The sequence below is a fragment of the Phascolarctos cinereus genome, unplaced genomic scaffold (genome assembly GCF_003287225.1).
Source record: "Phascolarctos cinereus isolate Bilbo 61053 unplaced genomic scaffold, phaCin_HiC Scaffold_2;HRSCAF=192, whole genome shotgun sequence".
NCBI lineage: Eukaryota > Metazoa > Chordata > Mammalia > Diprotodontia > Phascolarctidae > Phascolarctos > Phascolarctos cinereus.
The window spans coordinates 84,461,555-84,477,530 of NW_027555625.1; the positions used below are offsets into that span (position 1 = coordinate 84,461,555).

A 15,976-nucleotide genomic window follows, 5' to 3' on the forward strand; every position below is an offset into this window, starting at 1 on the left:
CATTAAGAGAGATTTATTTATTTGTTTGTTTGTTTGTTTTTTGGGAGTAAACCATTCATTCCACCTGAGAAAGATGATTTACAGAAGCCATCCATTTAGTATACAGCATGATGAGATTAACCCGGGAAAATGTCTGAGCACAGTTTCCTTCACTTGGGATGAAGATTAAGCGGGCTGAAATCAAAGCTACAAAGGTCATCTAAATGTAGAAAAGAAGGGGCAGGCCCATTAGTCCTGAGCCCCTCATCCCGGGTCAAGAAAGGGAAGTAAGCCTATCTACTCCCTGTGAATAAAGGTGGAAGCTGTAGGTGTTCTTGGGCTATGTTATGCAGCATGTGAAACTCAGAGAAATCATGGTCTGTTTTGGTCTCACTCGCTCCGGTCAAACTGCCTTTCGCTGGGAGCCTATCAACAGTGGATACTTTTGAAAGGAAACAGCTTCTTGCCTAGGGTTACACATGATGGATATCTTTGTCCTTTTCTATTAAGGTAAAACATCCAGCATTCTCTCAATACTCCTTTCCATCAAGAGGCCTACAGCTTCACTTGGAGGTGGCAAATCACTGAGTTTTAACTCTTTTTTTCTCAAATGAAATACCTAGGACACATGCCTAGGCCAGTCACTTCCAGATGAAAACAGGCTTCAGGTATAAGGCTGGCAATGATTCCAAGAAGCAGATGGGATAAAAACATGTTCACCATTTTAGGAAAAAAAGTATATCAAGTGACAAAGCAAAATGGGAAGGAAAAGCAAAAAATAAGCATGTAAATGAGTCTTATGGAGAATATATAGTCATGCCTTGCTGAAAGGATTTTTAAACAAGTCTTTAAATCATTCAGGGTAAGGGCTCCAAAGAAATCAGACGGTAGCTAAAAGATAAATGACTAAGGGCCTTCCGCTACTTTAATAGAAGGCAAGGAGGAGAAACAGGAGTTTTATGGGAACTGGGAACCCAGAAAGGGGATGTTCAGAGAAGGCTCATGTACCTCAGGTAAAGGAAGAAAGTAACGCGATGACATAGAAAGAGCTTTTTGATTCCCACTATTTTTGTTCTGTGTACCTATGGCAATAATTACGTATTTAATCACACATCAATAATGTGACTCTTCAGGGCAAGCTAATGAATTAAATTTGCTGAAAACTGGAAAAATGTGGAGCTCTCAGAATTAAATCTGGAAGGGGTCTCAGAAGCCCTCTAGCTAACTCCCTCACTTTATAGCTGAGTACACTGAGGCTAGAGAAGTTAAATGGCTCGTCAAAAATCACAGTTAGTAAAGAGCAGAACAGGACTCAAACCCACGTACAATGAGTCCCTTTCTCTCTGTCACTAGACGCGCTGCTGCTTGGTTCCTTTCCTTTGAGGAAGAAGGAACATCATTGGGATTCTGATTTGAAAGGTGAGGCCATTATAGGAGGATGCTTCATTTGGGCCCCATCATAGAAGCTCTTCCATAATATTCCAGATATCTGTTTTCCGAAGGGCTGCCCTGTATAATACTTGCACTGAGTATAGTGCTGTCCACTCTGGTGAATGATATGAGAAAAACATTGTTTAATGGATTTTTGTACCATGCAGGAAGAGAAACAACTTCTTTTTATCCCTGATTGCACTATTCTTCTAGTCATGCTTTACTTTTTGACTCCCTGCCTTTGCTTACACCAGTTTCCTTCCATTTTTCACCTTCAACATCCAATTTCCACTTCTTCCATGGAGGCTCTGTTGCCCAAACCTACCGAAATGTACTTATTCTCTTCTCCTTTAATTCTTATTTTTCCAATCTCATTAGGAACTTCCCAAGATAAAACTGTTATGTTCTTTTTCAGTCATTTGTCAGTTGTGTCCAACTTTTCGTGACCCCATTTGGGGTTTTCCTGGCACAGACATTGGAGGGTTTACCATTTCGTTATCTAGTTTTACAGATGAGGAAACTGAGGCAAACACAGGTAAGTGACTTGCCCAGGGTCACACAGCTATTAAGTGTCTGAGTCTAAATTTGAACTCTAATTTTTCTGACTCCAGGTCCTGGGCTGCATCCACTGTGCCACCTAGCTGTCCCATATTTCTTTATGCATGCCTTACTCCCATCTGGGCGGTGTTTCTTAAGGGCAAGATCAGTCTGTCTTATATTTTTAAAAAGCTTTTCCTTTTGCTCTTCTCAACTCTTTACAATCTGTTTTGTGACCTCCTTTCTCAAGTGAAACTGTTTTCTTTACAGTTAACAAAAATTCTCAGTTGCCAAACCCAATGGCCTTTTTTCAATTCTAATCCTTCTTGAACTCTCTGTAGCATCTGACACAGTTGATCACCAGCTCCTCCTAGATATTCTCTCCTCTCTGGGTTTCTGTGATATTGCCCTCTCAGTTATAAAGAAGGTACTAAATAAATGCTCATGGATGAACTGGTTGGTTCTTTACCTCTCTGTTCCTTCTCTTTCTCTTTTGCTGTATCACCATCCCCTAGTGTGGGGGTTTTGCCATGACTCTGTCCTAGGTATTCTTCTCTCCTCTCTATACCTTTCTGGTGACTTCATCTGCTTGCATTGGCTTCATTATCTCCATGGAGATGATGCTCAGAGGTATGTATCTAACACACATCTCTCCCACGAATTCCAATCCTGCAACATCAACTGCCTATTGGACGTCTCAAACTGAATATCCTGTAAACTAAACGTGCCCCAAACAGAACCCATTATCTTCTCCCCCAAACCCACAACTCTTACACATTTCTCCATTTTTATTGAAGACATACTATCTTACTAGTCACCCAATTTCACAACCTTGGAGTCAGCTTCCAATCCTCTCTCTCCCTTACCCCATATATCCAACAGTTGCTAAATCCTCTGGATTCTACTCAGGTGACCACTAGCCTCTTTTGATTCCCTCATCACCTATCATCTGCTATTGCAATAGCATCCTAATTGGCCTTCTTGCCTGAAACTTCTTTTCTGTCTGACCCAGCTCCGCACCACTGCCAAAGTAGTATCCTAAAGCACAGATCTAACTGTGTCACATCTCTGCTCAATAAGCTTCAGTGAGTCATTATTTTAAGGATCAAAGAAAAGTACTCTGGTTGGCATTTAAAGCTCTCCAAAAACTAGCTCAAACCTACTTTCTAGCTTTGTTATATATTACTCCTCTAAATATACTCTACAGTCAAATAACATTGACCTTCAGGAAAAAGATGACATTCCACTTCCCATTTCTTCACCTTTTCAAAAGCTGTACCTCATGCCTAGAATGCCCTCCCTCATTTCTTCTGCCTCATGCAATTCCTTGCTTTCTTTAAAGCTTAAGTCAAATGCCACTTCCTACATGATCTCCCCAGCTGCTAGTGATTACTATTTAATTATTCTATAGCTTTTTATATATGTATATGTTCTTTTTTCCAATAAAATGTAAACTCATTGAAAGCAAGGACTTTTTTTTGGTCTTTATGTCCACTGGCACACAGTAGGTTCTTTATGAATGCATATTTGGTGATTATATGGAGTTCAGGGCCATGCACTCAGTATCTATTGAGCAAATGACTGCATAATTTAAATTACCATGTGATCTTGGAAAATTTGTCTTTTGTGCATTTTTTTTTTTTTTACTAAATAGGATCATTAAAAAATCAGAAGTTTAGAGCTGGGTGAAACCTTTGAGGTCATCTAGTCTAACCCCCTCATTTTACCACATGGGAACTAAGGTCCAAGGAAATAAAGGCCACACAGACAACCCATGCCAGAATGGGGATTCAAATCCAGCTCTTCTGTCCAAAATATGAACTCTTTCCAATCCCACCAAATAGCATTTATCACTTGACAGGAGTGTCATAAAGGTTTTGGAGATAGTCAGTCATATTTGCAAATATACTGAAATAGAAGGGAAAAAGTGGTCAGAAAAAAACCTAAGCTTCTGCTGCTGGAAGAATACAACTACGACGATATGACCTTCTTGAGGGCAGGGCTAGTTTTTGTCTTTCTTTGAGTCCCCCTGTATCCCTGGCACCAGTCATAGTACCTGGCACATAGCAGGTACGTGACAAATGCTCGTAGGTGGTAGACTCTTTACATTCTTCATGGAACGAATCTTTAGATGTGAGAATTTGCTTCTATTAATATTTTTGTGTGCACATGAGCCATTTATATTATATACAAAACCTTTACTTGAATACACACACACGCATACACACATACATAAACACACACAGAGTGCAGTGGATAAGTCCTGGACTCTTAGAAGTTAGGAAGTTCTGAGTTAACTAGTTATGTGACCCTCAGTCACTCACTTAACATCACTGCCTCAGTTTCCTCATCTATCAAATGAGGATAATAATAGTATCAACATCGTAGGGCTAATGAGAAGATCAAATGAGATGACACGTGTAAAATGCTTTGCAAACCTTCACATTCTATTGAAATATTAGCTATTATTATTTTAGGAAGAAGAGAGGTGTTGAACAGGCATATAAAGTAGAAGTGGAGGCACAAAAAGCATGCTTACTATATTGTGAGACTGGAGGCCTAGGTTCAAGTATTGGTTCTGCCACAAAATAGCTGTGTGACTTAAGTCACTTGATTTCTTGGGCACTTAGTTTACTCCTCCTTCTCCTCCTCCTCTTCCTCCTCCTCCTCCTCCTCATCATAGCTAGCATTTATATATCACATTAAGGCTTGCAAAGCATTTTGAAAATATTGTCTCATTTTATCCTTACAACAATGCTAGGAAGTAAGTGCTATTATCATCCCCATTTCACAGATGAAAACATTAAGGTTGACAGATTAAATTAGTGTCAAAGCAAGCCTTGAACTTAGGTCTTTTTGAGTTCCATATTGATAAAATGAAAAGTTAGTAATACTGACCTCTTGGGTTTCTTTTAGCTCTGCTATTTTATGATTACTAGGTCAGACAAAAGAGGATAACAGGCCTCTTAGCTTTGTTTTTTAAAGAATTCCTCTGTTACTTGAGATGAAAGATTTTTTTTCTTTTGCAAAGAAATATTTGAGAGATCTTAGAAAACTGAGGAATTCAGGAAGCAGAAATTTCTTTGGTAGTTTTATGGAGACTGAGTAATGCCTTCTATACTTCTCTAACAAGGTAATTACACACACACACACACACACACACATACACACAGAGTTTTATAAATATATAGAAATAATGTGTGTGTGTGTGTGTGTGTGTGTGTTCATAGCTAGATGACTCAGTGGATACAGCACTGGAGTCAGGAAGACCTGAGTTCAAATTTGGCTTGCGGCAAATCACTTAACCCTGTTTGCTTCAGTTTCCTCATCTGTAAAATGAGCTGGAGAAGGAAATGGAAAATCACTCCATATCTCTGCTGAGAAAACCCCAAAAAGGGTCATGAAGAGTTGAACACAACTGAAAAGACTGGACAACAATGATAAATATATATGTGCATAAATAGTTATATTGAATTTCACATACTCTATTCACTGCCCATAGCTCTCTTCGCAGCCCCAGGGAAGTCATCTGAGCAAGTATGGCTCTGTTTCTCACTGATGTAGTTTTAAAAATCAACAATCAACAGTGACCAACATATATGAAGTGATGGCTGTGCATAAAGTACACTTGAAAGCTTTTAGCTCTGAGTTACATTGTGGTTTTTGAGACAACCATGATGAAATGAGTACCTGCAATGTTGATTACAGTAGAGGGAATTGGATGGTCTCTAGCATGGACTTTCCTGAAGACAGGTTGGCCTAACAAAAGGATTAGCAGAAAATCAGCAGAATGGATTACATTGATTTGGTTCTGAAACCTCTCGGTGGAGTTAGTAAACTAAATTTCACACACAGATACACACATGCATGTGTTATTTTCCACTTCAGTCCAGGCTTTGGTGTTTTACCTTGCCTCTAGGATCAAATTAAATTCCTCTGCTTGGCACTGGAAGCCAATGATCTGGCTCCGACCTTCCTTTCCAGTCTTAGTATATGTTGTTATTCATCCTTCACTTCTCAGGCCTATCAAACTGGCCTACTTACAGATCCTCTTACACAATGGTCAATGTCTCATCTCTTTGATTTTCATAGGTTGTCCCCCATGCCTAAATGCATTTCTTTCTTATATCTATTTCTTAGAATCTTGTTCCCTTCATCTGAGCTCAGCTCAGATTCTATCTCCTGTACGAAATTGTTTTTGATTCCCCTAGACACTCAAGTTTCTCCCCACTCATTACTTTGTATTCATTTTATTTATATTTTTATATTCTACTTTTTTAAGCTCCTTGAAGGCAGGGACAGTTTCATTTTGTTTTCATATCCTCAGCACTTAGCACAGTGTCTATCATACAGTAGGTACTTAATAAATGCTTACTGATTTATTATAAGCAGAGCTACCATAGAGGGAACTCTTTTTAAAATAATGTCTCCCACAATCCAGGATGAATAAATGACCCACTATAGCCAGCCACATTTCACTGAGCTCTAAGGGAAGGCCAAGTATCTATCTGTAGGTGACTCTTTGGGAGTACCTCGGTCATTCAAGTTGCTGGTTCTAAACTGGCATTTCCTTGTGAGCTGAAAAGGCTTGAAATTGCTAGAGAGATTCTGCTGAGCCCCAAGGTTTGCAGGGGGGCGTCATCATGAATTAACAATAGCTAGGGTTTCCACTGCAGTGCATGCCTCTGGGGATTGCTGCTGCCCAATGAACTGACTAGCAGCTCCAAATGGGTATCCTAGAGTGCTGATAGCTTCTCACTATAAAGAGTGTTTTGCTGTAGCTCGAAAATCCATTTCCAATGTTAGATACATAAACCAGCACTATGAATGTATTCACCTATTATATTATGGATATTATATGTCTATATATATGATGATCTCACATTCCTATATCATGATTATTATATGATAGTCACTAATTAGAGCAATCTAAGCTAGTGGTGTCAAACTTAATTAGAAAGAGGGGCAGCTAATCCATACATAAGGATCTCTGAGCCATATATAGACTGTTTTTAAATGTAATATTACCAATGTTTTATTGTACTTTTATGTATTTTGTTAACTATTTCTCAGTTACATTTTAATCTGACTTGAGCTTTACGGAGGAATATTGTAGGCCACATGTGGCCCACAGCCACGTATCTGACACCTCTAACTGAAGCTACTTCACGTATTTGACCACAGATGCTTTATTTCTTTCTTAGATCATAAAAATATAAACAATTAATTGTACAAAAAAACTCAAGTTGTTTTTTTTCATTTTCCTTTGTTTAGTTCTCTCTCCTTTCTCCTCTCTTTTTTTTTTTTGTTAATATATACACTTGTGATCATTTGTCAGATAAAGCTGATGCTTCAAGGTAAAAGACCTTTTTGCTCTTCGAACAAATGGTTGGCTTTCAGCAAAATAGACATTTTCTATATTTTGGGAATGGGAATTGATTATATGTGAACTACATCGGGGTTGAGGTAGAGCTGGAGTGGTGGACAGCGCTGCTGATGGATATGTTATGGAAACCATGGGATGTTAATTGAGTGCCTTCTAGTGAGACAAAGCACAAGAAGACTGGATACAGAATTTGCAGTTCCAAAAGTGACACTAGTTCTCCATGTCCATAGTTAATGAAAACATTGGATTTTGGGGGTTGGATTCTAGATGAAATAACTTTCTTTTAATTTTTCTACATTCCTTTTGTAATTCAGAATTTCACACGTTATGGCATATTTCCATATCGGTGCTGTAGGTAAAAACCCAGGACATGCAATCCATGTCACAAAGTGACTTGAAAGAAAGACTCTGTCAAAACATAATGTTGGTTGTGGAATTAAAGATATCCTACAACTCTTAGAACTTTTTCTCAAAGTACAGTCAACAGAATAATCAAAAGAAAAAAAACAAGCCTTCTTAAGGGAAGGAGATACAAAGGAAGAGTTGGATTACATGAAGTCAGTATCTAGAAAAGTAATAATGGGCTTAGATAATCTAGAAGCTGTGCAGTGTTGAGGGATGGCTGGGGATGACCAGAGAGCCTAGGATTGCCTTCTTTTCTTCTAACTACATGGATTTAATCTCTCAGAAGGTTGAAAAAGCAATGAAGGGGTTTATGACTCTGGTCTTAACTCTGGGAATCTTGAGAGAAAATGACATTCTATCAATGACAGCTTATTTCAAAAAGTTAAAAGGAAATTAGCCTAAAGAAGGATGGCAGACCTAAAAAAAAATGAAAATCTAACAATAGAGTCACAAATGGTCCATATTAAAAGTGAGTGATGTAGGGGGGGAAAAAAAAACAATGGACCTGCATAGAGAGCTCTCTGAGGAGATAGAATTTTTAAATGATATAAACAAAAGATGAAAGGAGAGACAAATAAGGAAAGATGTAGCAAGAATATATAAGGAAACTGTGGGGAAAAAGCAAGTCCAGAATGAGTAGAAACTCAGGATATGAGGACAATAAAAAGAGCTCTTAAAAATTAAAACAAGAAATATAAGCTACAGATAGTTCCATTTGGGAGGGCATATATTATATCGTCAAAAGACAGAGGGAAAAAAGGAACTATTAAATTCCTATGTTTCTCTATCAAGTAAAATAAACAAAAGACTGGAAGGGGCCAATCGAATATGATAAGAGGGAACTGTAGCCAAAACAGATAAGGAAGAATAAGAAAGTATCTAATGCCTTAAGTGAATTTAATCTTTTTTTTTAATACTAGAATGCTGAAAAAAATTGGAGACAATTGTTGAACTGCTCCAACCACTATTACATTTATTGTCAAAGATGTGGATAAACACATAAAATACTTATCAAATTTGTCGGTGTCACAGTGGGACACTTTATATTTGAATGGTATGTGGAAGAGAATGTCTAGATTAATAGATATAATTTGTCCAAAGGACAGGATCAGGAGGACCAACAGATAGAAGGTACAGGGAGGCATGTTTTGGTTAAATATAACAAAGAATTTTTTAATTCTCGGAGCTGTATGCAAATAGAATAGTTTGCTTTGCAACTGACATTTGGGAGGACAAACCTTCACCTAATATGTGGGTCCCATGGAACATCTGTCAGCAGAAGGATTATGAGCTGGATGGATCATAAGGCTAACCCAATACAATTCCTGACACTGTATCTCTGAGGACAGAGACACTGTCATATATCTACCAACCTCAGGTATTTTTTTAAACTTTTTTAAACTTTTTTTTTTTAATTTTTAGGACTTGCCCAGGGTCACACAGCTAGGTAAGTGTCAAGTGTTTGGTCTGAGGCCGGATTTGAACTCAGGTCCTCCTGACGTCAGGGCCAGTGCTCTTTCCACTGCGCTGCCCCTAACCTCAAGTATTTTGGAGAGAATGCTTTATAAATCTTAAATTTCTCTTAGAATGTTGTTACTAAAATACATACTTTGTGCTCCCTATAGCATACTGCACAGTGACATGCACAGAGAAATCTCTCAGTAAATACATGTTGATTAATTATATTGACATGTGAAACATTAGCTTGTTAATTAAGTTTTCACTTGGAAAAAAAACCACTTTCTGATAAACACAATGCATGTAATATCATGAGTAAAATCAGTACTATCCTATTTCCATATATTTATGTTAATCAAGGTTATACAAGGCTCAATGTTGTTTTGTGTGATATTTAGTGTATACAGGAATGAAATGAACACTTGGTATTTTTCTTACCATAACGGCATTTTCCTTAAGCAAATTGGGGAAGATAAAAAAAAAGCATGATGAAACATAAATTAATAAGTATCATGGTGTGATCAAAGAGAAATCTGATCACATTAGACTTTAAAAATTCCATACCTGTTATGGTGAAGCCACCTAAAAACAACAAAAGAGAAAAGAATATCAATTATGATTTATTCAAAGTATATCAGATATACCAAACCCCTTTAATATCAGATTTTCTAGCTACCCACCCAAACAATGTGAAGTTTTATAAATTATATTTACAAATATGGGAAATCACTTATTAAAGTATGAATTCCATGACTTTTAAGTGTTAGTGTGACTAAACTCAAAATCAAAATAAACTTAGCTCACACATACCCATCAGAAATCATTCATCTTTAAAACAGTTCATCTTTATAATGAAAATGGACCACCAATTAGTGGACATCAGAAAAAAAAAGATTAATTGGACTAATGTATATTCTAAAGCAACAGTCTTGGTAGTAAATCAACAGTTCCAAAACAAGTGTCAACATATTTGAAAAATCACTTGACACAGAGACATAGACACATATACACACACATATGGAAAGAAAAACTTGGAGAAATGAAGAACAACAGCAAGAAATGAAATGCTTACCAAGCTCATTCAACAACAGGGCTGTGAAGGAAACAGACAAAGACAAACACAGAATAAGAGAACAAATGAATAATGAAAATAAAAAGGAATATCCACAGAAAGAAATCCAGACAGATCTGGTTAGAGGGCTAGAAAAATCACAGCTTAAAATTTAGTGTACCAAGAGGCATCCTGATGTGAGGAAAAATTTCCTACCTATGGTCCCTAAGCAGATGGCTTTTCTATACATATGTGTTTATGGAAATACACACATGCATGTCTACATAAATACATATGTAGATAGAATTAGATTTCTCACTCTATTTACATATCATATATGTTTATATATGGGTATATGTAAATATGCATATCCTTATATAGAAGATTTATTAGGCAAATCTGAATATTGCTGGGAATCAGTAAAAAAAAAACTATAGATGGGAGTTCTAAATCAGATAAGACCTCAAGAGTTAGGTGTGTCCCATTCACTGGAAGCAGGAAAAAAGGCTCATGGGAATGTCTGGCTTGAGATGAGATGCTGATCTTGAATTTAGACTACGTGGAGACTTTACTTTTATGGCATTCAAAAGTAAAATTCTCTTCAATTTCTAGGTTAAGGAAGTAAAGCTCATTTACTGATCATTATCTTTGACTTTTCTAGCATCCCAAAGGGAGCTAAAAGAGGATTTTAGTACATGGCTATTGCTACCAACATTTTAGAAGAATGATTTTATTGCTTTTTGGTACTTATACCTCAATCCCAGAATCAACTCAGAAGATAAATTTTATTTTTATTTTAAACCATGAGATTAAATATGTCAAAATTGCCTGATGAGGGATGTTGGAGAGAACATACAATGATATTCTCACACTTGCTATTTAATTTTAGAGGCATTAAGGGATACTTCCTAATATGTTTACTGATTATGTTGGTAGTGTCATGAATCCACATGGTAGATGTGAAAATTGGGTAATACTATGAATGAATTTTAATTTGCTTTTATATAGCACTTTTTTCTTAAAGAACAAATGAAATATATTAATTAGTCCAAGACTCTTATCCTTCATATTAAAGATGGTTCAATGAGGGGATATATTCATATAGAGAGAGATTTTTCCTGTATGAAATGAAACAATCTATTGAAATTGTAATGACTGTGTCTTCGTAAGAGCACAGTATGGCTTTTTCAATTATCTGTTTCCTTAGTTCTAATGGACAGCTGAAGGTGGGGTAGGAGGAAGAACACTAAATTTCGCTTTCAATTTGGCTTCTAGTCATGGCTCTGACATGTAACCCAGGACTAGCAACAGAATTATGCAGTGTCAGTGGTGGGAGGCAGCATGGAACAAAGGTGAGTGTACTAGGGCTGAGGTCAGCTGACTTGGATTATAATCCTGGCTCTGAATTTTAAGACTTATGTAACTTCAGGGAAGTCATTTTACTACTCTGGGCCTCAGTTCATCATTTTTTAAAATAAAAAGAGTGGAATTCGATGATGTAGGACAGGAGTGGGGAACCTGTAGCCTCAAGGCCACTTGTGGCCTTTTAGGTCCATGGGTATAGCTTTTTAACTGAGTTCAAATTTTAAAGAACAAATCCTTTTATGAAGGGGATTTGTTTTGTGAAGTTTGGATTCAGTCAGAGGGCCTTACTTGAGGACCTAGAGGCCACATGTGGCCTAGAGGCCGCAGATTTCCCACCCCTAATAGGAGTTCTCTTCCAACTTTTAAACCCTATGATTCGGGCAGGCATGTTGAGAATCACTTAATTTTTACACACAAGGACACCGAGGCTCTGGGAGTTCTTCTAATAAATTAGGTCACATATCTAGTAAGTGGCAGAGTCATAAGTCCAACACCGGTCTTTGTACTCCAAGCTCACTGCTCTTTCCAATATACCCTGGCCAGCTTAATCTCTCTGATCGCAACAGTGGTACTACTGAAGACCTCAGTCCACATAATGTCTTCCAGTTAGATGAGGTACAGCAAGAAAAGGCATGGCATTTACACTTTTATGATTTTGAGCAGGCCCATAACCATCACAGGCCTCAATGTCTTCATATATAAAATGAAGAGGTCAGACTAGGTGAGGTCCTAGTTCTAGATCCATTTATAGTCATCTACAAAATGAGTAATAATATTTGTGCTATTTACTTCATGGCACAACTGGGTGGCACAGGGGGATAGAGCACTGAGCCTGTAGTCATGAAGACCTGAGTTAAAATCTGGCCTCAGCTACTCACTCTCTGGGCGACCTTGTGCAATTCACTTAACCTCTGTCTTCCTCAGTTTCCTCAACTGTAAAATGAGGATAATGATAGCATTTAACTCCTGGGGTTGTTGTGAGGAATCAGATGAGATAAAATTTACAAAGTGCTTAACACAGTGCCTGATATACAGTAAGCACTTAATAAATGCCTTTTCTCTTTCATCAATTAATAGATTATTTTAAAAGCAATATGCATGTATATAATATATATATACATATATATTTATGTAAACATATGCACATATAATAATTAATTCCTTTTTATTGAATTTTCATCATTAGACAAAGAAATAGTTTTAACAGATATATATATATATAATCTTAGATTCAGAGCTGGAAGGGACTTCAAAGGCCTCCTAATCCATCTTCTCATTTATAGATAAAAACAGAACCGAGGCACCAGGAGGTTAAGTTAATTACTTCCCAGGGTCACATAAGTAGTATTTGAACTTAGCTCTTCTTACTTTAGAGCTAGGAGGTTTTTCCATTGTAACATGCTGTCTCCTAATGTTAGTCCAACAGTATCTAGACTTCTTTGACTTTTGATAATAGCTCCATTTTGGAAGGAAAACATATTTATTTGGGTATTTAGCAGCCCAATTAAATCTTGTTTTTAGAAGACCATTTGACTCAGTACTATTCATCTGAAATTCCTTTTCAAAAGCATGAAACAGTACATCTAGTTTTACGAATCTCGGTTTCCTCACTTATTAGATTAGGGTATTATATTAGATGATGTGTACTTTTTATATGGCACATAACTTATATTTAGTAGTTAACAATTGAAAATTACTAATGACTTTAGGACAGCTTATATTTATATAAAAGTAGCTTATATCATCAAATGATTTGGCCAGATTTAAATTCAATGAAAACTTCCATGGTTTTTGTTCATTAAGCATGAGAACTCCACAAAATGGTGCTGATCTCTAGGCCTAGCGACTCAAAATAATTAGGGCAGAGGGTAAAGAAATCAGATCTTGCATAAAAATTTGAATAAATGTAATGATTGCACCAGCACCAGCTCTGGGACTGTACTTCATAGTAATGACCATCAGTTGCTTTAACATAATTGCAAGGGTACATGCCAGAAAGTTCTAGAAGGATATTGAATTTTGTGTGTGTGTGTGTTTTAGCATAATTTGGTGTCTTTCTTCCAGAAAATTCAGACCGCTCAGGATAGGGGCAGAAGACTAAACGCACAAAGGTAGTTGATTTCCTCTGCATGTGGTTTTTAAAAATGTGTGCGTGACTCAGTTCTGTGGTCCTTAAATGTCACATTAACGTTGCCTTTTAATTTCAATTCTACTAAACAGTGTATAAAGCAACAATTCTTCAACAGTTTAAATCTCTGCTGAAGGAACATACATATTCCATTAACAAAATGACATTTGGTCATCGTTTCAGATACTAGCAAATCTGCTGTGTTGAATCTGGTATTATAAAAGAAACATCAAGCTCTGATACAATACTCCCTTTTGTCATGTTCACTTTTAAAGAATTTTCCTCTTATTACTTTTTATCTGTCTGCTTCCAGGCCCCTAAAGCAAATCTCAATTGCATGATTCCTAAAATTAGCTATTCTGTTGCCTTAGATTCATCTGTCGCCAATAGTCTTTACCTTGTCTTTATTATCAGTTTATTATTATTTTTTAAATTACAAGGTCTATAAAGCCAGAATCTACTGGGGTAAACTTTTTGTTTTCGTGAGTGGCATAATGGGTTTCGATTGTTTCAGCCTGAGTGCCCCTTTCTCAGCCCTGCTGGAGGTTTGGTAGACATTCATGGGCATGATCCCACTGCGGACTGGTGTGGTAGCCCTCTGCTCCTGGGGGTTCACCTTACTGGTGTCAGATTGTGTGGATCTCTGATTGTTTTTAGCCTTCTTAGCACCTCTTACTCTCAAGCTAGGAGGTCTTTCCATGAAACCATGCTATCTCCTAATGTCAGACCAACTGTATCTAAATTTCTTTGACCTTTGTTGATAGCTCCATCACGGCAGAAAAGCACACTTAAGAAAGCATGCATATTCTCAGACTAAAACAATACTCCAGCCACAGCTTCCTTAGTAACAGGGATTACAGGTATGTGCCACCACACCCGGCCAGCTGAGGCATAATGGAAAAAGCACTGGATTGGTGATCAGAAGGCTAGTTCCCAGTGCTCCCACTTCCTACGTGGACGATTTTGCTCAAATCACACTGCTTCTCAGGTTTGCCTCATGTAGAGAAAGGAATTAAAAATAAGGATTTATTAAGCACTTGCTATATGCCAGACACTGAGCTAAGTATCTTACAAATATTGTCTCATTTAACATAGAGATAATACCTGACACACTACTTCTATGGATTGGCAGGATCAAACAAAATACAATATTTTGTATATAAAATTTTGTTAATCGTAAAGCATTTTATAAATATCCACCATAATGGTTGTTATTCTTATTAGGGATAGGGACTGGGGTCTGTGATTTCACTTGGATAGGGAGCTCCCAGGTGAGACCACTCCCTCAGTGGGAAATTCTCCACAATTTATACTCTTAGGGAGTTGTCTAAAGTACTGAGAGGTTTACATGACTTGCACGGGATCATGCAGCTAATAGGTTTCAGAGGTAGGGCCTGAACCAAGGCCCTTCTGGCTTTGTAGCCAGTTCTCCAACCACTCAGCCCTACAGTCTCACGTTGTTGTTTCTCTTGTTAGTAGATATATAATGAACTATATTAGACATCAAGATGAAAATGATGCGACTAACAGTAGTCTGAGCAGGGGGAAATATCTTTTAAAGTATTATGTTAAGTTTTCCGAACTAATGGAATGCCTTCCATTTCATGAAGTTGTTTGCATGTAGTTATAATCTGGGTTAGTTGGTTATTCTACCACCAGCTTATTTAGTGGTCAATGACTGATGCACTGGGAAGTTAGAAAAAGAAACTTAAAACTGCTAAAGCTTTGGAGGAGACAAAGTAAAGTATTTGGTAGCCAAAGGGGAAGAAGGGAGTTAAGCGTGAGAGTAAGGAGACACGGAGAGAGAGAGTACAATTTCTCGCTGGTATGTCTTGGTATGCTCTCACACCTTTCATTCCTCTTCTTATCCATACTGGTTCCTCAAGCACAAGGGAGAAACTGCACTCTTTCTCATATTCCTCACGGTCAAATATTCTAAGGGTAATGATCTTCCTGTGGGAACACAAGACAAAGGCAAAACAAATGGTTGGATTCACACGCTCATGCTTTGGGTGTCCACCAAGCTTGATGTCATGGTGATGTTATGGAAGGAGATCACGGCATCACATCCATCTCCATTAAATATGTAAAAGGGCATGATGGATACTCAGGTCTTGGCCCCATCCAGTCCCACCAATGAAGCCCCTGGAGAGAGGCAAATGAACTTTAATTTATACTGTTTAATATTCTCACAGTCAAAAGCACAAGAATACTCTTCTCTGACATGTTTATTTCA

The 15,976-nt window shown here is 37.4% G+C and overlaps 1 protein-coding gene across 7 annotated transcripts in view; it reads right to left on the reverse strand.

Moving 5' to 3' along the window:
- SLC8A1 (solute carrier family 8 member A1) overlaps positions 1–15,976 on the reverse strand; it is a 510,067-nt gene that overhangs the window by 80,757 nt on the left and 413,334 nt on the right. For 2 of the 7 annotated variants that reach the window (XM_021001233.2, XM_021001234.2), the window contains exons 4-7: positions 10,269–10,289; positions 9,761–9,778; positions 9,635–9,649; positions 5,638–5,706 (exon numbers count right to left, since the gene is read on the reverse strand). In XM_021001233.2, the coding sequence (XP_020856892.1) occupies positions 5,638–5,706; positions 9,635–9,649; positions 9,761–9,778; positions 10,269–10,289 (123 nt within the window). Of the gene's footprint in view, positions 1–5,637; positions 5,707–9,634; positions 9,650–9,760; positions 9,779–10,268; positions 10,290–15,589; positions 15,694–15,976 lie in introns of all 7 variants that reach the window. The other 5 variants (XM_078149486.1, XM_078149485.1, XM_078149489.1 and 2 more) reach the window with 5 other exon arrangements.